General features: G+C 38.3%; 1 protein-coding gene across 1 annotated transcript; it reads right to left on the bottom strand.

The window, feature by feature from the left end:
- Window positions 1–576: 576 nt before the first annotated feature.
- ttv (exostosin glycosyltransferase 1 ttv) lies at window positions 577–24010 on the bottom strand. The gene is made up of 8 exons (XM_053792532.2): window positions 23904–24010; window positions 16374–16575; window positions 15253–15372; window positions 14946–15097; window positions 10981–11086; window positions 9718–9993; window positions 6669–6916; window positions 577–1627 (listed from the first exon to the last, which is right to left on the bottom strand). The coding sequence occupies exons 2-8, from the start codon at window positions 16554–16556 to the stop codon at window positions 1447–1449; spliced, it is 1266 nt and encodes a 421-aa protein (XP_053648507.2). The 5' UTR covers window positions 16557–16575; window positions 23904–24010; the 3' UTR covers window positions 577–1446.
- Between the last annotated feature and the right edge of the window lie 3242 nt (window positions 24011–27252).

Genomic DNA, 27252 nt, shown 5'->3' with positions numbered 1-27252 from the left:
AGTATTCAAATATTTCTCCACATATTTTCTACTGTTAAGCAGAAATTCTGAAACAGAAAGATTGTTCCTTAAATATTGTAGAATTATAAGTTGTAATTATTGCACCCGAGGAGTATTGTTTCAAAATAGTGATATTTTTATCTTCATATAAGCCTGTGTTTTTAAAACTCCACATGCACCATTAGAGCATTCACAAGATTAAATCAACAAATCTTGGGCTGCAGTATCAGAGTAGTGTATCGTGAAATTCTGACCAATAACAAGGAAAACAAATTTTTGCTAACACCAGGAGCATAATATGAACTCAAAATGAGTATGGCTATGAGAGCTAAGTGCATTGCAATGGAGGATTCAATATGTTTCCTATCAACAGACACTCTAGCTGTCAAGAAACCTGACAATGTCCTACAAGGTGTGGGACTTATGTTGGAGTGAGTGCTGCTAGCAACAAGAACCTCGCTGATCAGGCCATCAACCAGGCCTGGTCTGGGACCATACTGCAGAGGTGAACCCCAAGACCATCAACAAGTAGGTAGCTCTTAATCTATATGTTTACAGGAACTTTTGGAATGACTCTGGCAAAAAATAGCAACTCCCACTCCCAGACTAAAAAATATTTGGTTTGGTGTTAAACAAGCAAACCTAACTTAACAATTTAAGAGCATGGAAGATGGTGTCTGGAAGCCATCTAGAATGCATGAAAAATGCTGCCATCTTTCACCAAACCATTCATTTATATTTCTCCAATTCCATAACTAGAAACTACAATATAAAAAGAACCTTTGAGCACAATTTCCTAACAGAAGGAAAACTTAAATAAGCTATGACTGTGTCCTTATTATAAACATACATAGCTATAACAAATGGCACCATAATGAATGACTCACTTTATCCATTACATGACTACAGACATGGCTGTCATCTGCTGTACACATTAACCTCCGTAAATACTTCTACAATTTCCTTAATATACACGAATCTAAAAATCTATACAAACTGCCCATGTTGTTACAGTACATGTGAAGTGTTGCAAATTATTAGAATTAAAAAAAATGTTCATGTACAAAATGACCTAGGAATTCACACACGAACATATCACACACCTGATATGTTCTATACTTTATAAAAGAATTGGAAATACTTTCCAAAACTTAATGGACTATGACTCTTTTAAAGAGCAAATAATTTTCTGGGATCCACCAGTTATTTTGTGAAATTCTGTAATCTAAATTAAAACTTCTGCACAAAGCAAAGGCAATATGAAATAATTAGAATCTAACTTCCATTTTTAGTACACAATAAGTAGATGAAGGCAATCTGTAAATACTCAGTCTAACTGAACTACCGATGTTCCACTGAATTTATCTTAGTGTGAAAATAATTCTCACTCAAAACAAAATACCCACCGAAAACTAATTTACTATAAAACCTAAACATTAGCTGTTGTTAGCTACCTATTTTCTCAATTTGTCGATATTTTTTCCTTTGCATTGAAACTTTGTCCTTAAAAAGCACAGGGTCAAGACGGAGATTAGAATGTCGTAGAGGCATGTGCCCCATAAGTGAAACAAATGTGTTGAGGCAGACAGTTCGCTGGTGAAAATGGGTAGGGTCTGTCCATATCCATCTGAAAAGTAAAAAGAGATGTTCAATACAAACAGTATATAAAATGGAATTTAATTGCTTAAAAATCTCCCTTGAAAGATATCTAAAATCTTTCTAAATGTATAATGATACACGGAGTTCCTAACCTAAGAAAGTGATGGGTTCCTGGTATTTCAGTTGATGAATGTACCTTTTGTAGCCTAACCTATTATCCAATAAAAATAATAGTACAAAAGATAGTGTCAAACAAGTTTATAATTATAGATTGACAGTCAAAAAAGCAATTACTGGGCCTGATGTGAGTGGACAAAGCTGTTGGTTGACTCCTTGTTCCTATTACAGGACTGATAGGTGGGTGACCAGGTCTATGAAATGCTAGGCTAAGGAAGATCTTCAGGCTTCTTTCCTGTACCTCCACATCTTTTGCCATTCCATAATGCCTGGCCAGGCTGTCAGGGTAGAAGAAATTTCAAAACTAGTCACAGGCACTGTAATTACTTCTTCCTCTATCTGCATGCTTTCTCACATGTTGAAAAAAGTCTTCACTGGGTTACACTAATATTGTGAGTACCTTCCACTATGAGTGCCAATAAGCAAATATGTTGCATGTTGTAATCTTGCAGTTGCAAGGAAGCTAGTTCAGTCCCCATCATTATGTGATTTGTTACTTTCATGATATAGTAACAATTTTCAGTTCTTGCTCTTGCATTCCTGTCATTTGCTGAAAATGGGCCCCTCAGGGAAGATTCCTTGCTGCCGGTAAGGGGGACTTTTAGTTCAAGGAAGTGGAATTAACCTCTTCCTTAGATCTAACCTAAATGCCTCTCATTCCTCAGTCACTGTATGACCCCTATCCTGTGATGAAAATGATATGCTGGTAATGGGAAAACTACTCTCTCTCTATACTCAAGATGAATGAGTGAAGGACATAGAGACCTTAAGGAGCCTGGGAACAAATTCCACTGATGAAAATTTCTGTTAAGGAGTGCCATGGCAGGCAGGTCTGACACCTCCCCACTGTGCATTAAACATCTCTATTGTCTTAGTACAGCGGGGAGAGGGTAATGTAAACAAACCAGCCTCCCATGCAGGTCAGTGGGATAAATCTTACAAATTTTTATTTACCATCCTGTCATTCTTAATGGTTTTTATTCCTGTAATACTTGTCTTCCAATTTATTTGGCCTGGTCTACAAGGAAGATTGTCTCCAGAGATACAACACCTAATAGGAGGGCCCCACTTAAACAGCAGGTTAGGTTCTGGGCCCTACTTATGAGGTTGGGTTCTAGGCTACTGCTATTAAGTGAAACAGCCTTGTTTCACTTTCAATTGCATATAATAACCTAATAACATATTTACACTATCTTATATAGAGCTAAGCCTAGAAAATGCATATACATGTATATGGAACACATTACTTACCTTAAAATATATTTGTCCTTAGCTTACAGTGAGTGGTGAAAATATTTATTGTAAGAGGTCTGGATAAATGAAAAATGGGTATAGTTGAAAACTGCATAGTGGGGGCTGCCTGTACTCTCCTATTTGTGGTTGCAGGGGTTGAGACATAGCTCCTGGTCTTGCCTCTTCACTAATTGCTACTAGGTCCTCTCTCCCTCCCTGCGCCATGAGCTTTATCATACCTTTCTTAAAACTATGTATGGTTCTTGCCTCCACTATGTCATTTCCAGACTTTTCCACTTCCTGACAACTCTATGACTAAAGAAATACTTCCTAACATCTGAGTCTTCAACTTCCAATTGTGGCCCCATGTTTCTGTGTCCCATCTCTGGAACATCCTGTCGCTGTGCACCTTGTCAATTCCTTCTAGTATTTTGTATGTCGTTATCGTGTTTCCCCTAACCCTCTGCTCTCCAGTGTCATCAAGCTGATTTCCCTTAACCTTTCTTCATAGGATATTCCCCTTAGCTCTGGAACTAGCCTTGTTGCAGACCTTTGCACTTTCTCTAATTTCCTATGTGCTTGACCAGGTGTGGGTTCCAAACTGGTGCTGCATACTCCAGTATGGTCATGACGTACATGGTGTACAGAGTCTTGAACGATTCCTTACTGAGGTACTGGAATGCTATTCTCAGGTTTGCCAGGTGCCCATATACTGCAGCAGTTATCTGGTTAATGTGCGCCTCAGGAAATGTGCTCGGTATTATACTCATCCCAAGATCCTTTTCCTCGAGTGAGGTTTGCAGTCTTTGGCCACCTAGCCTATATTTTGTCTGCAGTCTTCTTTACCCTTCCCCAATCTTCATGACTTTGCATTTGGTAGGGTTAAATTCGAGGAGCCAGTTGCTGGACCAAGCTTCTAGCCTGTCCAGGTTTCTTTGTAGTCCTGCCTCTCATCCTATTTAATTCTCCTTATTAACTTCACATCATCTGCAAACAGGGACACTTCTTAGTCTATCCCTTCTGTCATATCATTCACATATACCAAAAATAGCACTGATCCTTGGATTGACCCCTGTGGAACCCCACTTATAACAGGCACCCACTCCGATACCTCGTCACGTACCATGACTCGTTGCCTCCCTGTCAAATATTCTCTGATCCACTGCAGTGCCCTTCTTGTTATATATGCCTGATCCTCTAGCTTTTGCTCTAATCTCTTGTGAGGAAACTGTGTTGAAGGCCTTCCTGCAGTCCAGGAAAATACAATATACCCACCCCTCTCTCTCATGTCTTACTTCTGTTACCTTGTCATAAAACTCCAGTAGGTTTGTGACAGGATTTGTCTCCCATGAATCCATGCTAAGACTTGCCAAGTACAGTTAACCCTTTGAGGGTCGACAGGCCCTCTCCGAAACTCGTTCTCAGGGTCGGCCAAATTTAAAAAAAAAAAAAACTTTTCTCTTATGAAAAGATAGATAATCTTATCCCGATCATAAGGACACCAAAAGTTTGAAATTTGATGGAAAACTTACGGAATTATGCTCTCGCAAAGTTAGCGGTCTCGGCGATGTTTACGCATCGGGGATTTTGCCCACTTTGAGCCCCATTTTCAGCCAATTCCACTGTACTAGTCGACAAAAAACATGAATATTTCGCTAGAACTCCATTTTTTCTATCGAATGGGTGCAAGAAACCACCCATTTATGAAATTCAACTATCCAGTACAGTGGTCAGAATTTAGCAATTTTGCCAATTTCACACAAATTTCAAAAGATGCCAATTTCCGAAGAGGGTCCAGAATAAACAAGAAAGACATTCCTGGCACTAAAATGACATTTCCTCTGGTCATTAGTCACGTCTCAAGGTCCCTCTTATATTCTTTTGCTTTCCACTTTGAATTTTTATTCTCACAAAAAATATAAGATTTACTGTTATGCAGACTACTGCATTAGTGTAAAAAATGGTATAAATATTATTGGTGCACTTGTGAAAGAATATTAGACTCGCCAGTTGACGTGTATTGCATGATTTGTTTACTTTTGAAATTTGGTAAAAATCGAACATTTCTGCTACTTTGAGCTCAATTTCAAGGTACCTTTCATTGTAAAACCAGTCAAAATCATCTCAATTTCTGTAATATGTCTTCCATTCTATAAAATGAGACCAAGAAAACTAGAATACAACAATAAATACCATACGAAAATACAGTGCAAAGTCGCTGTTTTATTCCAAAAAAATTATCAAAGTTTTTTTTTCTCGTTATGCACTGTGTGCTGCAGGATTTTTTTTTAGACTGTGCACACTGACCACATAGACCCATTCTTTCATATGAAGGCCTACCAGCTTTCTCCCACTAGATTTGAGGGCGCTAGAATTTAGGCGTACTAGTACGTCAAAAACCCTGGGTCGTAAGCCGTACTAGTACATCCGAAACCCTCAAAGGGTTAACAGACTAAGCATGCTTGGATAAGCTCATAACAGTCTTAGTTTGATAAAGATAGTGGTTGTTTACCTGTCAGGAAGCAACACTTGAGGTGAGTTTTAATTATATTATCTATTCTTAATTATGTATTCAGTCTAAGGTGGTTGTACTGGCTAGGGCAAGGAGTAACTGTAGGTTAAATACATGGTCATATTTAATATTAAACTAAGAAGTTCCAGGTGTTTAGGCTTCATTCTTTGGTAAGAGCTAGTTTCAGCAAGTAGGTACGAACTGTGTATTTTGGAAACGCATAGCGTTCACCATGAGAGATCTGAGATTAAACCCCAGTCACATGCTTATTGTACAGTAACTGTTCACCACTAACTCACTTTTATATGAGAAGTCATATTACATGTATAGATTAGTGTGTAATACTGAATGAGCATAGTGGTTTAGCTCAATTGTTATAGGGTCATAATTCAAATCTCACCAGTATAACTCATGAAACTATAATAACACAACTGCAAACAAATTACAGAATGTGTGGGAGACTAACCCTTGGTAGGTGTGTCCTTAAACTTGGAGGCCAGTGTGCTAACCACTGGACCAGCTGACTCTAATAGGATTCCTCCAACTAGGCATATTTCTATATAAAATAAGGAGGTTAGCATGGGCTGCACTGACAACAAATGCAGATTTTTAAAAATTCTACACCAGAATGGCTGTAGCAGGTTCTAGCTCAAGGACCTTCAAAGCTGCCAATGACTCGTGAAACTACAGAATAGGTAGGACTCGTCTGCCGTGGATTTAAGTGTTACATTCCTGTCATTTTACAGACTCTCAGATCATATTGAACTCTTCTAGCTAAATTGGCTTCTCAGAACAGTTAAAATGTGAGGGGGGGTTATTATTATTTCATAGAGATGAAGTTCTATTAATCCTTTCATTGGCTGTCGCATAGATCTACGGCATGAGCTCATTCACACTTGTTTACAAGATGAGTATCGTGCCACTCGAATTATCTTAAAATGTGGGCATTGTTCGTTTTCAGTGTTCAGAGCTTGACTAGTAATCATTTTGTCTTCAACTCCTGCTACCCTTTAGTCTTACCACCCTCTAGTCCTTCTATTTTGGCCTACCTCTGAGAGAATGGGTCTTAATATAAACATTGTTGCATATGACTTTCCTCTAACTTGTACAATACTTCAGCTGCCAACAATCTAACGACAACACATACCTTGCTTCTGAAGCATTGTCCTTGTACTGTTTGCGCTGAGTGAGCTTGATAGGTGGTCGTCTGGTGATGGCAGAAACTAAGAAGTTCATGAGAATGTCATCACAGTTTGAGGTGGTTTTGACAGTGGAGAGAAGACCTGAGGGAGACTGATAGGTGTACACGTGCTGCCAGTAACGGTGATATACTGCAGCTCCCGTCAACACCAGAGAATACGAATTGGTCCATCTGCTTGTATAACTCCATCCCGCCTGAAAAAAAAAAAAAGGCTTAATTACAAGCGGGCCCCATTTTACTTATGCAGTGGTTGTCAATTGTACCTATTCAAACTACCTACAATAAATATATTAACTACTCGCTATAAGCTAAGGATGAAAATATTTTAAGTAATGTGTGTACTGTTCTCCATGGGTAAGTGGAACAGAATTCTTCCTCCGTAAGCCGTGCGTGTCGTAAGAGGAGACTAAAATGCCAGGAGCAAGGGGCTAGTAACCCCTTCTCCAGTATACATTACTAGTTAAAAGAGAAACGTTTTTTTTTTCTTTTTGGACCAGTTTGTTGAAAGAAGAAAGAAGTGTATATATGCATTTTTTAATCCTAGCTCTACTGCTCGCTTAATATATGATAGCATAAACATTTTATCAGGCTTTTTGCATATAAAAGTGGAAAAAAGGTTATGATTCATTTTTCAGTGATTACTGCTTTGCAGCAGTAGCCCAGAACCTAACCTGCCTGTACACACATTAATTTTCTTGTAATTTCAAAGTCAGTGTCTTACCATTTTCTTTGGATTGGGTTACAGGATATTTGTGAAGAAAGACAATCTATGGAGAATGCATGTTCATTAGTAAATTACAAAAAAGAAAAAACTGATGAATATACTATGACCCTTGTAGGTTTAACATATCTTTTTTGATTATAATAATTGGTGAATGTACTGGCCATTAACATTTTTATATAAGTAATGGCAAATAATGTTATTTAATACAGCGGACCCCCGCTTAACGATCACCTCCCAATGCGACCAGTTATGTAAGTGCGTTTGTACGTGTATGTTTGGGGGTCTGAAATGGGCTAATCTACTTCACAATATTCCTTATGGGAACAAATTCGGTCAGTACTGGCACCTGAACATACTTCTGGAATGAAAAAATATCGTTATCCGGGGGTCCACTGTACTTGTTATAATGTATTTTTTTTATGTCATCTACGCTACTCTGAATGCTGATTTGTAGCTTACCTTAGTGTATGAGGATGAATAAAATGTTCAAGGAAAAATGCTCAGCACTGTTCTGTGATAAGTACCAACTTCCACTGTTGTTCACATTTTAATAGACTGTCCTGTATCAGTGGGCACATACAATTTACTCCCAACATTATCTTGTCCCTAACTTGACCTGACCTCCTTGCTGATGGTCCCACCTTTGATGCAGACTCCCTTTTGCCTTCTTGTCAGTAATTACCTTAACTTTCAATTATATTTTTATATTTAGTACTCTTAACTAGCCTTGCTAACTCTGCCTCTTGCACACTCCTAACTCTCACTGCTCTTTGCATATTCCTTCTTTAGCACATCCCACCCTGAAGTGCAAGGCTTCAATGCTTAGTTTTCATTATAATAATTATTATTGAAAGAATGCATTACAATAATACTATATGCATTCTGTATAGGGTGCATTTTTTAACAGCCTGTGTTGTTATTAACCCCTTGACTGTCACAACCCCCAATCCTGAGGTGTGTCCTGGTGTCGCAAAATTTAAAAAAAAAAAAAAAAATTCTTATGAAATGATAGAGAATCTTTTCCCAATTGTAATGACACCAAAAAAAACGAAATTTGATGGAAAACTGACGGAATTACACTCTTGTGAAGTTAGCGACCTTGGTGATATTTACAAATCGGCGATTTCGCCCACTTTGAGCCCTAGTTTCAGCTAATTCCATTGTTCCAGTGGACCAAACCCATAGCTATTTCTTTAGAACTCTGTTTTTTTTTCTATCGATTAAGTACAAGAAACTGCCCATTTACCGATTTCAATTACCCAATAACGTGGTCAGAAATTTGCACTTTGGCCAATTTCACAAAAATTAAAAAATATGACAATTTCAAAACAAGGTCCAGAATGAACAATGCAGACATTCCTGGCTCTAAAATAACATTTTCTTTGCTCATCAGTTATGTTTCCAGGCCCCTCTGATATTACTCTTGCTTTCTATTTTCAACTTTTATTCAAACAAAAAATAGAAGATTTACTGTTATGCAGACTACTGCAATACTATAATAATATTACAAATAATGTCAACCCATTCATGAGTGCATATTAGAATGGCTAGTTGGACATTTACATCGTTTGTTTACTTTTGAACATCGGCAAAAAATCAAACATTTCCCCTACTTTGAGCTCCATTTCTAGGTTCTTTTTATAGTAAAACCAATCAAAATCACCTCTATTTCTATAATATGTTTTCCATTCTATCAAATGAGGCCAAGAAAACGAGAATACAACCATAAATACTCTATGAAAATAGACCACAAAGTCAGTATTTTAATTAAAAAAAAAAAACGGTCGGATTATTATTGTAATCAAAAAGAAGCTCTAATTTTTTTTTTTTCATGGTGCACACAAACCCATTCTCTCACATGTGGGCCTACCAGCTTTTTCCTGCTTAATTTGAAGCCGCTAGAATTTATGAGTACATGTATATACATCAAACACAGCGGCTCGTAAGACGTATATATACGACCGAAACAGTCAAAGGGTTAAAAGCCAAATGCTAAACCAGTAGGAGTTGTACAATATTACACAAACATTGCATTATTCAAGGGAGGTACCTTGACAAAGGGCTCTTGATCAAAGATTTAGCTACCTTACTTTGGAATAAGTTATTACTTTTCCCCCACAAAAAGTATGATCACTATGGATTTAGGCCTTCAAATTACTTTAATAATATATAGACCTATAAAAACTGTACATTTAACCACAGTTTTTTTTTATTCAAAGCCTTTCAAAAGTAAGTAAAACTTCAACACTGATACTACATAATTTTTGTTACCTTAGAATCATCCCAGTGATGTGAACGTGCAGGATAACCAACAATTCTGTCCGGGAATGTTCGCCATACAGTGAAAGCAAAGTCAAGCTCATCTGTAGTGAGTGAAACATCCTCATCGAGGGAGAACACAGCATCGGTGGTAATGAGTGGGTGTGGGCTGTGTCGTGCTGAAGTTGACCGATCCGCCGACACTACGATGTGTACTGGAACACTTCCTCCTGGAAGACGACTCTCTGTGGGTGCAACTTGGCTACTGCTGCTCCACACAACTACAATCTGTAAAACAAGTCACATACATTACAGATGTTATACTGTATCCCCTTGCTCAATGCATGAAGCTGTATAGTCCTTGTGGCTTAGCGCTTCTTTTTGATTATAATAATAATAATAATAATAATCAATGCATGAAACTACTGTATTAAGGTAATATTAATTTCCACTGTAAGTAGTAATGTTATAATATACTTCATGCACAATTGAAGCGAATGAAAATAATTCCTCGTGTCTTGCCAATTAAAATATTTTTCAAAAGCTAGTGAGAATACACACAATGAGCTGTTCAAAATACTACCTACCTCAGTTGAGTAGTATAACACTGTACTACTAATACAGTCCTATACACAAAACTTTGTTTTTTTTCTTACATAATTAGAGTAGAACCCCCATATCCATGGATTCAGTTATCTACTGTTTACTGTGGCCCAAAAACGACCATTAATTCTGCTTAATAATGGCCCCAGAGCACAATAGTAGTAATACTGGCAGTTCTTTCAAGGCTAAGAAATGCTTCCTATCAGTGAAAAGTGCTAATTCTCAACTCAGTGTATAATTTATCAATTAAACTATCATAGGTATGTCTGTAAACGAAAAATGACGGGTTTGGGATGACATCTGAACTGTCATATCTGAGTACCTCTGCAAAGATAGTAATATGGTGAAAGTGTTTTTCTTTTTTGGGTTACCCTGCCTTGGTGGGAGACAGCCAATGTATTGAAAATATACATAATATATAGGCTTCACCATTCTCCGTGGTTTCAGGTATCCACGGTAGGTCTTGGAATATATCACCAGAGGATGGGGGGCTTACTGTACAATCATTTCAAGGCATATGCTGAGTATGGCCAGTAAATGCTTAGCCACCACCTAACACCCTGTGTCAGGAGGCACCTGTCTGGTGTCTGCAGTGCCTCATTTAAACAAATTGTAAGACAAATGACAAACACTTTCTAAAGTGGTATAAATAGCACTGTTGCAAATACTTACCCTTTCAACAAACTTGCTACGAGCAATATTCTTGACCAGCTTGTAGAGAGGTGTGGTGTGAATTGGACTGCTGCCACCATGAGTTACTGATATCACTGCTGTATACCTGTAACAAAAATTTAAGGTGAGTAAAAATTACTTGTACCTAAATATAAATACATTACAAAATACAATGCATAAGTACTGCAGTAAATAAAAAATATTACATTTAGTGTCAGGCCTAGAACTGGATCTGCATGTAAAGGAATACTGAGCAGAACACAAGCTATTGATTTATGAAGGAATTCAGGGAAACTGATTCCTGGAGGTGGGAAGTACAGTGTCTGCACTCTGAAGGATGAGTGAAGATGTTTTAGTTTAGAGGATCAATGGAACTGTGAATGTCTGGCAAGACAGCTACTGAATGTATTTCCTGTTTTTGATCACTGTACCTTGATGGGAAACTGTAAAAAAAAATTAAATCCTATTGCTATGAGATATTCTAAATGAGGAAGCATTTATTGCAACTAGGCATACATCATGATGTATGTAATTTTGATAAAAAATAATAATGTACAGAAGAAATACAGGCAATTTGGGTTAGCAATACTATGCTGGTAAAGGAAATACCACTAGCTATAAAAATAAAAATCCTATACACTGACAGTTTTGTGGTAAAAAACAAAACAGATTTAAAAACGCTGTCAATGCTCACGACATACTGTTTAACAGTGAATGGGGAAGTAAAGAATCAGATAAGATAAATGAGGAACTGCATTATATACAAAGAGAACCATTACTGAAAAGTGACTAGGAAGAGGCAAAACATGCAGAGCACAGCTTATGAAGCTGTACCAAAAACCTATTAAATCAATGTGACAATATTTTTTTTTATGTGCATCAGTATATTAAAGAAACTTAAGTGAGAAACATTACCATCAACAGACTTAATATTTACTACAAATGAGAAACACTGCATAAATTTTGTGAACCAACTTGAAACATTATTATGTTCTATTGGAAATAACATTGTTGAAAGGTACGACTTATGAGAGGAAGAAGAAAAACAAACAGGATAAAATAGCTTATATGAAAGGAAACTATGATTATATAAGGACAGCAAGAGAAATAAAAATGGAATAATCTTACAAAGGCTCGACCCTCTTGGGTTGAGCATTTAACTTGATGGTATTATTACGCCATTTTAAAAAGGGTTCTGCAGCGAAGTACAACTTAGGAAAATGAATGTGCAGGAAACCATAATAATATATGTTAGGGAAAATTTGTTTATATAGGAAACCGCTCTGAAATACAAGCCTGACTCAATAATAAGAGCTGTTGCAAAAGCCATTAACAAAAACTAAATAAAACACTCAGAGCAAAAGCTTACTATCAAACAGTCTGGTTTCCAAATGCCAAAATCCTGCCTGAAATTATTAAGCTATTGCAATAGTTACACAAAATATTCAAGAAGGAAGTTGAAGGGTCATTTGCATTTACTTAGATTTAAGTACAGTGGACCCCCGCCTTACAATATTAATCCGTTCCTGAGAGCTCATTGTAAGCCAAAATTATCGTTAGCCGAATTAATTTTCCCCATAAGAAATAATGGAAATCAAATTAATCCATTCCTGACACCCCAAAGTATGAAAAAAAAAAATTTTACCACATGAAATATTAATTTTAATACACGCAAACTGAAGAAGACATGTACAATTACTACTCTACTAAGAAGAGAATACATGACACTTACCTTTATTGAAGATCTGGTGATGATTGATGGGATGGGAGGAGGGGAGAGTGGAAGTTATTGTTTAGAAGGGGAATCCCCTTCCATTAGGACTTAAGGTAGCAAGTCCTTTTCTGGGGTTACTTCCCTTCTTCTTTTAATGCCACTAGGACCAACTTGAGAGTCACTGGACCTCTGCCGCACAACAAATCTGTCCATAGAGCTCTGTACCTCCCGTTCCTTTAAGACTTTCCTAAAATGGGCCATAACATTGTCACTGTACAGGTTGCCAACACAGCTTGCAGTAGCTGTGTCAGGGTGATTTTCATCCGTAAAGGTTTGCAGTTCGACCCACTTAGCACACATTTCCTTAATCTCGCTTTTCAATTCCATACTAATTCTCACCCTTTTTACCACAGGGATGACACTAGAAGCTTTCTTGGGGTCCATGGTGACTTATTTTGCAGTTACAAGCACTAAAAACACTGGGATAATGTGAAATGTACTGAATGTATGCGTAGATGCAACCACACTGGCTGGCTTGTAAACATTGGTGCTGAGACCACATGTGGGACACGTTGCAGACGAATCACATAAGGCGAGTTTTTTATCGTGAGGCAAGGCAAAATTTTTGCATTCAAATGCTTCATATGGCGGATTTAATGTAACGCGATGCGTTCGTAAGGCAGGGGTCCGCTGTACTTAATTTATAAATACGTATAGGAAGAATGAAAAAAACTACAGTATTATAATTCATGAATTTTTTTTTTTGTTGGAAAGGAAAATGAAAACGATGATATTAACCCTTTGACTGTCGCGGCCGTATATATACGTCTTACGAGGTACCGTGTTTGACGTATATATACACCTACCATCCGACTTACGATCACTCGACTTACGACCGTGTTTTTTATGCCAAATTTCTGGGAAATAAACAACTATTTGTGTTGTACACAGTGTTTATCCTAAACCTTACAGTATAAAATACAGTACTAACAGCATAAAAAGTAAAGTAAAACATGAAATACCAAAATAAAACAATAAAATAGTCATTACAAAAATATTTTGTTGATATTCAGTAGTAAAGTTCGACTTACGACCATTTCAACCTACGACCGGTTTCTCGGAACTGAACTCTGTCGTAAGTCGGATGGTAGGTGTACTCATAAATTCTAGCAGCTTCAAATCAAGAAGGAGAAAGCTGGTAGGCCCACATGTGAGAGAATGGGTCTGTGTAGTCAGTGTGCACCATATAAAAAAAATCCTGCAGCACGCAGTGCATAATGAAAAAAAAAAAAAACTCGAACCGTTTTTTTTAATTAAAATGCCGACTTTGTGGCCTATTTTCGTATAGTATTTATGGTTGTATTCTCGTTTTCTTGGTCTCATTCGATAGAATTATAAAACATGTTATAGAAATAAAGGTGATTTTGATTGATTTTACTATAAAAAAAAACCTGGAAATGGAGCTCAAAGTAGGGAAAATATTTTATTTTTGCTGATGTTCAAAAGTAAACAAATGATGTCATTGTCCAATAAATGTCCAACTAGCCATTCTAATATGCAGTCATGAATGGGTTGATGTTATTTATACAATTATTACAATATTGCAGTAGTCTGCATAATAGTAAATCTTCTATTTTTTGTTTGAATAAAAATTCAAAATAGAAAGCAAGAGTAATATCAGAGGGGCCTGGAGACATGACTGATGAACAAAGAAAATGTTATTTTAGAGCCAGGAATGTCTGCATTGTTCATTCTGGACCTTATTTTGAAATCGTCATATTTTTTAATTTTCGTGAAATTGGCCAAATTGCAAATTTCTGACCACGTTATTGGGTAGTTGAAATTGGTAAATGGGCAGTTTCTTGTACTATATCAATAGAAAAAACGGAGTTTGAAAGATATAGCTATGAGTTTGGTCGACAGGAACAATGTAATTAGCCGAAAATAGGGCTCAAAGTGGGCATAATCACCGATTTGTAAATATCGCCAAGGTCGCTAACTTCGAGAGACCGTAATTCCATCAGTTTTCCATCAAATTTCGTTTTTTTGGTGTCATTACAATCGGGAGAAGATTCTCTATCATTTCATAAGAAAAAATAATTTTTTTTTAAATTTTGCGACACCAGGAGACACCTCAGGATTGGGGGTTGCGACAGTCAAGGGGTTAATAATGCAAAACTAAGTGAATAAAACTCTGCTCACTATAACTCCGAGTATATATATAAGTGGTAGTAACTTCGGCATACATTACCTCGAGTTTGGAGTCGTACCAAAAGAGGTCAAGTAGAAGGGAAAATGTGGCAAATAGTCGGAGAAGGTCAAGTTAATTGCCAAAGCTCCTGGACTTGAGTTCCAGACAGACATTGGATGTGATCTGTGTCTTCTCACTCTGTCTGCAACAATCTGCAAATATTTAAAGCATAATCTACCACCATATAGAAATTAAGTCTGTTCTTCATATTGAAGAATCACTGTTTTCTCAGTGTCTTAGTCACATAATAAACTACAACCTTTTATAAAACACTTCAACAAGTTAGCTAGATCAAGCATCTCCTCACCTCAAGGGTAGAATGTACTATCTTTTGTATGGAAGAAAAATACTGATTCCACATGATTTGCGTTTGTTGTCTCATGTGCAGCATCTGTGAAGCATTTATGGACCGCACCATATCTGGCACCTGTATAAGATGTATGTAGAGTGAGACACATGGTAATGCACTAAATAAAACTAATCAATTGAAAGTCTTAGATTTTGATGTGTAAATGTCTCTAAAATTATTATAACTGTTAATTCTACTATATTTTTTAAGACCCACAGAGTATACTAAATTCAGTCTAACTGAACAATTTATAAGTAATTTTAGTCTTGGTATAAGTAGAGGAAAGTCCCACTTTACAACCAATCAATCAAATAAATTTTATTTCTTTGCATAGATTACAATGTATGAATGCATATAAAGTGTGCTGACTGGTACAAAGAATGCCACTAGCATGCCGGGGCATTTTGGGCAGACTAAACCTAATGCTTACAGACTGCTTCATACTAGACATATAAAGTGGTAAATTTTAATTATACATTGTTTTGATAATGCTGAAGTTTTCAATTATACCCATTCTTCATTTATTCAGACTTCCTACAATGAATATATTCACCACTCGCTATAAGCTAAGGACAAAAATATTTTAAGGTAAGTAATGTGTGTGCTGTATATGCATTTTTCAGGCCTAGCTCTATAGCTTGTTTAATATATGATAGTGTAAACATATCAAGCTGTAATAGGCATTTGAAAGTGAAAAAAAAAGGCTATGTTTCAATTTACAGTGATTTTCACTTTACACCAGTAGCCCAAAACCTAACCTGCTGCATAAGTGGGGCCCTCCTGTATGCCAGAACTGCTGCACATAACTATGGGCTTGTCAAAACCTAAAACTGACATACCTCTACCAAAATCCTGGCCCTTCAAAAGGAAGGGAAGATTGTCTTGATACTGAAGGGATTTGATCAAAGGACTTAGTTACCCATCACTAGAATCAAACCTGATTACTCATTCCCTAGGTTACTGTGCAACCCCATGATAACACATTCTTGTAGCATTCATTAACTTGTTTTAAAAAAATATTAGTCACTCTTATACATTATGTCCAGCACAGATATTCTTATATACATTATAATTATTACCTGCAGGAGGAGTCTCTCGTCCGCTCGTATAGTAGACTGGCTCCAGTCAATGACCTCACTGAAGGGGAGTTCCCATCCATTGGCCAACAACACTGGAATACAACCAGCCTGCAGCACCTCCAGGAAGCGGAAGGACCCTAGGCGACGACCTCGGGGCACCAGGCAGAATGTTGAATTCCTCATCAGAACCTCATAATCGTACCTGTAGACATTTAAATTACATATTAGTTTCTCTTTCATTATTATTATAATAATAATTAAGGGGCTAGTAACCCCTTCTCCTGTATAAATTACTAAATTTAAAGAGAGAAACTTTCGTTTTTCTTTTTAGGTCACCCTGCCTCAGTGGGATATGGCCAGTTTGTTGAAAAAAAAAGTGCTAAACCCACAAGGGTCATACAGCAATGAGTTTTTCTTTCATAAACAGGAATAATCAATGTAATAAAAACAATGGTATTAACGTTCAAATTCGTAGCTACAAAAGTAGATCTACGTTTTTTTTTACATATTTTCAAATATAACAAAAAAAATGTAGATAAAAGTTTTTTTTACACGTTTTCAAATGTAAAACAAAAAAGAAGATCTACATTTTTTTACATACAGTGGACCCCCGGTTAACGATTTTAATCCGTGCAAGAGGGCTCATCGTTATGCGAAATAATCGTTATGCGAATGAATTTTCCCCATAAGAAATAATGGAAATAAAATTAATCCGTGCAAGACGCCCAAAAGTATGAAAAAAAATTTTTTTTACCACATGAAATGTTAATTTTAATACACACAAACTGAAAAAGGCATGCACAATTACATGACACTTACTTTTATTGAAGATCTGGTGATGATTGATGGGATGGGAGGAGGGGAGAGCATTATCTTCTTACTGTTTAGAAGGGGAATCCCCTTCCATTAGGACTTGAGGTAGCAAATCCTTTTCTGGGGTTACTTCCCTTCTTCTTTTAATGCCACTAGGACCAGCTTGAGAGTCACTGGACCTCTGTCGCACAACAAATCTGTCCATAGAGCTCTGTACCTCCCGTTCCTTCAAGACTTTCCTAAAATGGGCCATAACATTGTCATTGAAATAGTCACAAGCACGGCTTGCAACAGCTGTGTCAGGGTGATTTTCATCTATAAAGGTTTGCAGTTCAACCCACTCTGCACACATTTCCTTAATCTTTGAAGTAGGCACAATGGATTCCACAACTGGCATAGGCTTCTCAGGGTTAGCCCCAAACCCTTCAAAATCTTTCTTAATTTCCATACTAATTCTCACCCTTTTTACCACAGGGTTGGCACTAGAAGCTTTCTTGGGGCCCATGGTCACTTATTTTCCAGAAACAGCACCGAAAATACTGTAATAATACGAAATATTCCGAGTGTATGCTTGGATGTTACCGCGGAGGCTGGCTGGTAAACAATGGGACGGAGCGGCACATGTGAGGCTGGCTGAGGGCACATTGGACGCGTCTCGGACGAAAATCGGTATGCGGGTTTTTAATCGGTATGCGCGGCAAAAATTTTGCGATAAAAGTAATCGTTATGCGGAAAAATCGCTATGCGATGCCATCGTTATGCGGGGGTCCACTGTACTTTCAGATGTTGAAAAAACGTATATATACGTTTGGACCATTTAAGGGTTAATACTGTACATAAAGACCAGAGTAGGTGAGGTTTTTTGATGCACATTCTGAGACTACACTTCCTTGTTCAGAGACTGTTTAACCAGGATCTTACTGTTAGCCCACCTGGTTACCTATAGGCAATTCTGAGAGTGAGTCACTTGCCCCCACAGCCCAGTCCCAGTTTCAGACCAGGCCTCCTCACTGATTATTTGATCAATTAGGCTGTTAATGCTGGCCGCATGCAGTCCAATGTAGGCCCCCACATCCCACGTGATCAAGAAATAATTTTGTAAAGCTCCCTCCTGAAGACAGCCAGGGGGGTCTACTGGTAATTCCTCTTATATATTAAAGGGCATTGAAAAGTCATGGTCCATTTACACTCAGAATTATCTAATAGTGTACTCATTACACCGCTGCCTTTCACTGGATTATTGTCGACCATCCACTGAGCACTCGTGCTTTCTTAGGGAATAATTCTGGCATGCAGCTTTGGGACCAGTCCCTCCAGAGTTTTCTAGGTGTGAATTATGATGTATCTTTTTCACTTACATTCAAGGGAGTACAGTTCAAGGGATTTTAGTACTCGACTGAATTTATACAAGCATGAAGGTTCTCTACACAGCACTTGCTCCAGATCTGTGATTTTTGGCCTGCCTTAAAAAGGAGCTGTTTGTAAACAGCAATATTCCAGTCTATAGAGAGCAAGTGACTTAGTGTTGGCTTGGCATCTCTTGTTTTGAAGGTACTAATTATCCAGCCTATCATTTTCCTTGCTACTATGATAGCAATGCTTTTGTGATCCTTGAATGAGAAGATCTCACATTATCACTCCTAAACATCTTGCATTTCTCTTCTCCATTAAGTGGCTTCAGTTTGTTTTATACTCTCTTCCAAGTTTTGTTTTCTCAATATTTCCATAGTGAAGTAACTAAAATTTGTCCTCACTGAACATTGTTGTCTGTGGCCTACTGGACGACTTGGTTTATACCAGTTTGGAGATTTGCTGTACTCGATGAATGCGTATCATACATATTCTAGAGCCATCTTGCAAAGGATGATGCAGTGTTATGAATTATGTCTGATCATGATCAAAGAGTTTACAGAAGCAAGACTGCTAAACACACACATTCACAACCATTGCATAGCCCAGGGCAACATGGGTTTAGTGTGATGTTCTTGCCTCTTGCAAATATTGGACCATTATGACATGGTCTTTGATGCACTGAAGGACAAACAAAATAAAAATGTAGCAAAAGACTTCAAGTGTGATCGCGGTGTAATAGCACACAAAATATGAGCAAAAGGAATAACAGGAAAAGTAATAAGATGAATCTAACTTTCTAACAAATGTTACCTAAAGAGTAATAATCAAGAGAGTAAAATCAGAGGTTGCCACAGTGAAAAGCTTGTCCCCAAGGCACCATACTCAACCCACTTCTCTCTCTATTCATATATCTGACAAAAACTGTGACAATTACTAAATAATGCTATCGTGCTTTGCACATGACATGAATTTGAGAGTGGCATCCATAGATTATGCTGCAAATCTCAAAATTCGTATAAATAAATTAATTCATTGGGCCATGATATTTACTGAATACCAATTTCAGTTACTTTGCAATGGAAAAATTGAGGAAATAAAATCCTGAATGAGAGTATAAAATCAAACCATGGAACTGAATTATCGTTGATATTATCACTTAGGAGTGGTGGTGATTTTTGAATGAAAGATCTGATGTTATCACAGTCACAAGGAAAATGATAGACTGGATAACTAGAACCTTTAAACTGAAGAATAAGACACTTACACAACATTTGGGAATCTTTATTATGGAAATGTTTTGCCAGCCAGTGACTTTTTGGTTCAATTACAGTGTCTCTTAAACTTGTTGGTTTTCTAAACCATTTACATCAGAGAGCCTTCAAAACAAGAGATGGCAGTGATGACACAGTAGAAACCAGAAAATAACCCTTAATTTTGCTTAATAATGGCACCAAAGTAGTGATGTCATTCTTCAAAGCCTAAGAGAAGCCATGAAGTTCTTCCCATCAGTGAAAAAGTAATAATTCTCCATGTATTGTGCATCATTTATCAGTTAAACTTCATCATAGGTATGTATATTAAATATTTAATTAAAGTTGTCAGTTTGTTGATGTGTGATAGTAGACAATGGCTCTATATAATGTAGGTAAAAATACCTCATTTATAACATGAGTGCAGTGCAATTAAATTAGTATCCCCCAATTACCATAAATTGATTACCAGCGTCCGTCGGGTTGATAAAAAATATGTATTGTACCAGAACGAAACCAGCATCCATGTTCTCAGTCAGTTTGTTCAGGTTCCTCAGGTCAGTTTTATTATGTTCAAGGTTTGTTCAGGTCCCACAAGTCAGTTTTGGTAGACTAAGTACAACCTTTTGGATACAGTGGACCCCCGCATAACAATCAGCTCCCAACTCGACCAGTTATGTAAGTGTATTTTTGGGGGTCTGAAATGGACTAATCTAATTCACAATATCTCTTATAGGAACAAATTCAGTCTATAACGGCACCCAAACAAACTTCTGGATTGAAATAATATCGTTATGCGGGGGTCCACTGTATTTTATTTAGGAAGCATTTTGCTCCTGAGAAGCAAGATGTAGGTTGAGGAGGAAGATGATCATGATGCTTACAACACACATACCAGAGCTACACCTCGACCCACACACAACTAGGTAAGTACATGGCTGATAATGCTTGTGTAAGGAAGAATAATACTAATGAGGAAGTAGACTTCTATCCAAGCAAGAGTGGAGATAGAAGATGGGACACAATAATGAATGGTAGGATGAATGAAGAGGGAGAAAGCAATAAGAGGAGAGGATAAGATGGGAGAAGAGAAGGGAGAGAGGAGTGAAGGGGAAGCAGAAGGATGTGGAGAGAGAGAGGTGAGATAGGTGTGTGAGAGGGAGAGAGAGAAGTGAATGAGGGAGATTTAGATTAGATTTTGGCAAACACATAGTTTGCACACCTCATATCCATCCTGTAAACAGTGGCACAATAGCCTATGGATACCAAAAAGGCCTAGGAACTATAGTAGGCCCCAAAAGGGTTAACAGGAGTATTGGAATTATATTTACAGTTCACTTATCTGTTGCAAGCAATTTAGAAAAACTACTTAATGTGTTTCGTATCTTATTTTCATTACTATGGTATTTTGACATATCACTTGGATTATTAAACCGTCTATCTCTATATTCCTCTTAAGTGGACAATTAAGCACACAGTGTTTAAAATAGTGACCATAGGGTTGGCCACATATCTGCATTTAGTTTGATCATCATCTGTGGTCAGTCAAGCTACCAGAAGTACTTGTAACTAACAGTCAGTCAGTCTGTTCACACTGCAAGTTGCTTCACAAATATGCTTATCTATGTTTGTTATTGTGAGTTACAGATCTACCTAGGCTTCTAACTGCATTCCCTTAACAGTTTATTTATTTCTCTATTATCATTCATAATGCCAAACACAAACACACCAGTGTCCACACTACAAACTGAACTGTTTGTCATCCTATGGAGGTAAAGTTAACTTATGACACTGAGCTTGACATCACTGAAGGCTCTTGACTCGCATAATGACTCCAACAACATGCTCAGTGGAGAAGTTAGATATGCTCAAAAATCTGGAAAAAAATTAGTGTACAACCGTTATGGATTCCACCACATATTGGATTACTCCTTCATAACAAAGTTGATAAGTTAGCTAAAACAATAGGATCCTGAAAGAAAATGTTGAATGAGGGAAGAGAGAAATGTTGGGAGAGATGTTAGTAGCTACTACTGACAATGATACACAAATGTAAACAGCAAGAATACTGATGACTCTCTGAAGGAAATGTCGAGTGAGTCAATACTCAAACGACAACAATAGATAGTTTATAAATATTAGGGCAAAGTGCTAACACCCTCTTGTAGAAAAAGAAATACCCATGCCCACACACACACAAAAATTAAAGCCCTGGAGGTCAGAAATCTGTGAAACTGGTAGGTAAGAATTATGAAGGCAGGGCCATGAGCTGTGACTTGACCTCTGGAGGTAGCCCAGGATAGTGAAAAAATCAATCTGGTGCTTTCTTGGTCAACAAGGCTGTTGCTGCTGGCCCACATATCCATCACAGGTTGGTTGATCCAAACTTGCCAGTTTTATCTTGAAAACTTCTATACTTGTTCCAGCAGTGTTTTTGGCAATCTGTTAAATAGTCTTTGTCCACAGATATCGATACAACGTTCTCTTATCGTGCCCACAGTGCCTCTACTTTTCACTAGGTTTATCATACACTTCCTCCTATATCTCTCACTCCAGTATATTATGGCACTGTGTAGATTTGGGACATGCTCTCAAGTATCTTCTAAATATATTATTTATTATCATGCATCTCTCTCTCCCCCACTTCAGTGAATATATATATTTAGGACTTTGATGCATTCCCAGTAATTTAAATGCTTTATATTGTGTATGCAGGCCTTGAACAATACTCTAGGTGAGAGTGCACAAGTGATCTGAACAGCATCACTGAACCATTCCTGGTTTTGTTAATATTGCAAGTGTTCAGTGTGAGTAACAAGTATATGCTGCTACTTTATTCTCAGGAACCAATTTCCCCTAATTTTAACATTATATTGCCTCAAGCCTAGTATATCTGAAGAGCTGTATAATAATATAGTACTGTCACTCTTATTAAAGTGTAATTATAAGCTATTATTATTAAGTAAATGTAAATTCATTAGTTTCTTTTAATACAACCCTTCATAACTATTCTCCAATAATATTTTATATGTAGAGGCAGGCCCCATTTTATAGTGCTTCACTTGACAGTTTCACTAATGCAGTGGTTTTCATATATACCCATTTTTCATTTATTCAGATTTCCTACAATAAATCATTCACCATTTACTATAAGCCAAGGATGAAAATATTTCAAGTAATGTGTGTACTGTATATGCATTTTTTAGGCCTACCTCTACTGCTCACTTAATATATGATAGTATAAACATGTTATCAAGCTTTTATATGCATTTTGAAAGGAAAAAAAGACTGATTTACTTTACAACAGTAGCCTGGAACATATACGGCAGGTTAACTGGGGCCTGGAACATAACCTGCTGTATAACTGGGGGCTGGAACCCTAACCTGCCGGATAAGCAGGACCCTCCTGTAATTGTGATTAAATTTCACCTAATTGACGGTATTAAGTATGTATACTTAGTTTGAGAGCAAGTAGTCCACTTAAGTGGTTGAAGAATTATTAGTCTTCTAGTTATATTTAAGTAACTTATATTGAGGTGTTTTGGAGGAGACTCCTGACTCCATGCTATACACTTTTGTAAGTGGTAAGTCAAGTGCTTATAAGTGGCTGAGTTTTAAGAAAGTGGCTAGACTGTCTAAAGTGTTTGCAGGGTATAAGTGAGGGTAAGAAGACATGGGTTCCCATCCCAGCTATCACAGTTCAAAATAATAGTATCAGTGTTGTTAGTCAATGTTACCTTCTATATTCTTAGGTGTTTTTTGCATATATTTTTGACAAGACCACTGAGCGCTCTGCTCACCTCATCACTACAGGAGGGTCCCACTTATACAGCAGGTTAGGTTGCAGGCTACTACCGCAAAGTGAAACAGCCTTTTTCACTTTCAAATGCATATAAAAGCCTGAGAAGACATTTACACTATCATATATTAAGTGAGCAATAGAGCTAGGCCTAAAAAATGCATATACAGTACACACATTACTTAAAATATTTTCGTCCTTGGCTTACAGTGAGTGCTGCATATATTTAATGTATAAAGTCTGAATAAATGAAGAATGGTTATAATTGAAAACGGCTGCATTAGTGGAGCGCTGTAAAGAAGATCCCACCTTTACCTTCCTTGCAGAGAAGAGCTGGTAAAGCTGATCCTGACAGAAAATCCTCATACTGGTAGGCCACCTTGAAGCACTTCCTGCTTGCTCTGGGAGTCTTGTGTGTAGACACTAGACACATGTTGTGAAGTGTCAGGGAATGTAGAGAGCCTCTCTGCACGAGGACACACACACACTCCTGGGTATTAATAGTTCCACTTAACATGCTCGACTGGAGAACCAATGTCTTGTAGTTGCCAGTGAATATCATACTGCACACAATAAGATATGCAAGCAGGAAAGACTTCTACATTTGTTCCAGGAGTGTTTCTGATAAGATGTTGAACAATCTAGGACCACGGATGTTGATACAATGTTCTCTTATTTTGCCCACGGTGCCCCTGCTTTTCACACTGTTTATTTTACACTTCCATATATCTCACCTTCCCACCTTAGAGCAGATACCCAGGAGGGAGATCATTATGTGTTAATATAACATGTTGTCTTGCGCTGACAGAGCAACAATAATGGAAGAAAGGTCAGTGGTATAGTAGGCGGTGAGGTCAATAAGTCAACAAAAGGTCAGAGGGTACTGTGGCTTTGTTCATCACAACAGGCACTCTTAACCAAGTAGTACTGTACTACACTACTGTGATGGTTATAACCTCGCACTACATTCTACTATCTACCCTCTGCCAACCCCTAGATTACACAACACAACCACCTCCTATACTACCATACCCTAGACTTCCACCCCCCCCCTAAACTACAACCCCCCACCTGCACCTTTTGGAACCATTCCCTCCTCCCCCTGAACCACCATGAAGACAGAGGAAGGACGAGGAGAGGGAGAATGGAGAGAGTTAAGTAGGGAGGTGGATAGGGAAGGGAGGGAGATGTAAAGGTCAAGCTAGGGTCAACAACAATTAAGGTCAACGTAGAGAAATGATGCTGGAGTGATGACCTTCACGACTAAGTCATCCATTCGTGTTTGTAGGGGGGTCGAGTTCTGGCTCCTGGTCTAACCTTAGTTCCCTCGATAAAAAAATTTTTCTGGACTTTGGATGAAAATCATACCCAGTCTTTAAGCTGTGTAGGAATTTGTCCATCAACTTTACCTCTGATGAGTTTCGAGAGTCTTACTCTAGGAGCCCGGCCATGGGCCAGGCTCATCTGGTGCTAGCCTGTTGCTGCTAGATGCTCGCTACCCCACATATCCATCACAGCCTGGTTGATCTGGCACCTGGTGAAGATATTTGTCCAGTTTCCTCTTGACTTCTACACTTGTTCCAGCAGTGTTTCTGATTTCTGGTAAGATATCTTCAAATGGCAGCTCAACCAGGCTGTGATGGACAGCGGGTCACCAGCCTAGTTGACCAGGCTAGCACCAGACGAGCCTGCCCTATATCCGGGCTCCTAGAGTAGAAAGACTCAGAACTCATCAAAGGTATATACCATCTATCTACCGTTTTAGTTGCTTCAGGTCACACTAGGTTAGGAAAGTGCTGGAACTGTGCAAGAAATATCTGTACCAAGAGTCCAAGATGCTCCTGTGACAAGAACTGCCCACTTGTGATTATGTCTCCAACTGCTGCACCTCACCTGTCTCCGGTATACATGTTGTACTTATATCAAGACTGGTGAACTGAACACCTCGAGAGAGAGAGAGACTGACCTCAACCTCCCTCGTCATATCTTGCACCGTCTCTATAACTTTATTTACCAAGATAAATCCTGAGTAACTGTATGATCAAGCCCAGGGTTATATGTTGCCATGGTAACACTACGTGACAGTCATCTCATCTAGTGTCATGTAAACATGCTAACATCAACTGATGTCATAAGTCACGTGACGTAATAACATGACGTCATAAGCTATGTTGAAGCCATTACATGGTTACAAGGTCATGACGTCAGGAGTGTGAGGTCAGGGAAGGTTGTGACGTCTGAGCAGAGACGTCAGCGTTTCCGCCTCATTATGGCACTCGGTAATGTGAGAATAGTGCCTTAATGTGTGTGTTGGCACTGCCCCTCCACTACACACCCTCCACCCCTCAAGGCCGGTGCCTTCTTGCTGTTCAAGGATCTTGATCAAAGGCACTGAAGCTACCTTCAGATATAGGCAGGGAGGCCAGGACGGGTTCTGGCTCGGGTTTTCTCCGTGTGCTGACCTGGTAAACCTATACCTTCCTTTTCCTCGGATCAACTCTGATCACTTTATATTAATTGCCCTCTAAACACCGCAAGAATCCCCTCCCTTTCCCCTCAGCTCTGTGTCTTAAGGCACAGTACTTCCCCTTGTTCTCTTTCATACCCGAGAGACAGCACATCTCCAAACTGACAGTCTTCCAGTGGACCCCTGATGACACAACACACCTCCACAACACAGTTATACCATGAATTAAGGGAAGATCCTGGACTTCACCTTACGAAACAGACAACCAAATGCGATAGTAATTATGGACATATTAGGAGACAGGGGAACTTACGCGCCTCTTAAGACTGAACTTGACAAGTTCCTCAAGTCGGTGCCTGATCAACCACCACCATATTCCATGACAAACTTTATATGTCTACGTCCTGTCCTCCCTGCCCCCCCCCTTACCTCTCCCCCCACTGAAGATCGATGACGCTCACAAGGTCTACCTTCAACCAGCAAATATCAATTTCGGAGCCTCAAGTGTCGCCACCCACTGCCACCAATGTTTACACTACTGTCACCCACTGCCACCATGTATAACCAAGTCGCCTTACACCTGCTGCCTATGTTCACCTAGCAGTAAGCAGGTGCCTGGGTGTTAGGACTGGAGTGGGTGGCATCCTGGGGAAGAGCACGTCATACCAAGGGAAAATAAGTCACGCTTATTTCGTGTATTACCCTGAGTTATCCTGTACTACCACACACTGACTTATCCACTCAACGCTTCACGAACGTATATATGCTTATAATTAGAGTTACATGTTAAATAACTAAAACATGTAACTCTGTCGTATCTATACACACCTGGAGTCTACCCTCCAGGTGTGTACATATGTGACAGAGTTAATATATCACAGGGAGCAGTAGAACTATGTGAAAGATTCTCTGTAGCACAACTGCTGAATTTACCGACTGATACAGTAGATGTAGGTATTAAAGTAGATAGTAACCTGATAATTACCGTGGTATATAAACCACCGTCAGCAACGACTGAGGAATTTACATATCTGTTAAGGAAGAGAAATAGTTGTCTTGAAAGCCTGGAAAATCCCATACAATTATCCTCCTGGGAGATTTCAATCTCCCACAGATAAAAGGGATGATGGTGCAACACCATGGCTCAGCAGGCACATGCCAGGGATTAATGTTTTGTAAAATGTTCCCATTCAACCA

This window comes from Cherax quadricarinatus, chromosome 81 (genome assembly GCF_038502225.1).
Source record: "Cherax quadricarinatus isolate ZL_2023a chromosome 81, ASM3850222v1, whole genome shotgun sequence".
Lineage (NCBI taxonomy): Eukaryota > Metazoa > Arthropoda > Malacostraca > Decapoda > Parastacidae > Cherax > Cherax quadricarinatus.
The sequence above is the reverse complement of the archived record's forward strand: the minus strand, read 5'-3'. Positions and strand labels throughout refer to the sequence as shown.

What these genes read in the sequence shown, in the direction of transcription:
- ttv (XM_053792532.2), bottom strand. Translation starts at nt 16,556, where the DNA reads ATGAGGAATTCAACATTCTGCCTGGTGCCCCGAGGTCGTCGCCTAGGG. An exon ending in TAGTACATTCTACCCTTGAG is followed by an intron (nt 15,098 to 15,252) that starts GTGAGGAGATGC and finishes AAATATTTGCAG; the next exon opens with ATTGTTGCAGACAGAGTGAG. An exon ending in ATCACTGGGATGATTCTAAG is followed by an intron (nt 6,917 to 9,717) that starts GTAACAAAAATT and finishes TTTTTTTTTCAG; the next exon opens with GCGGGATGGAGTTATACAAG.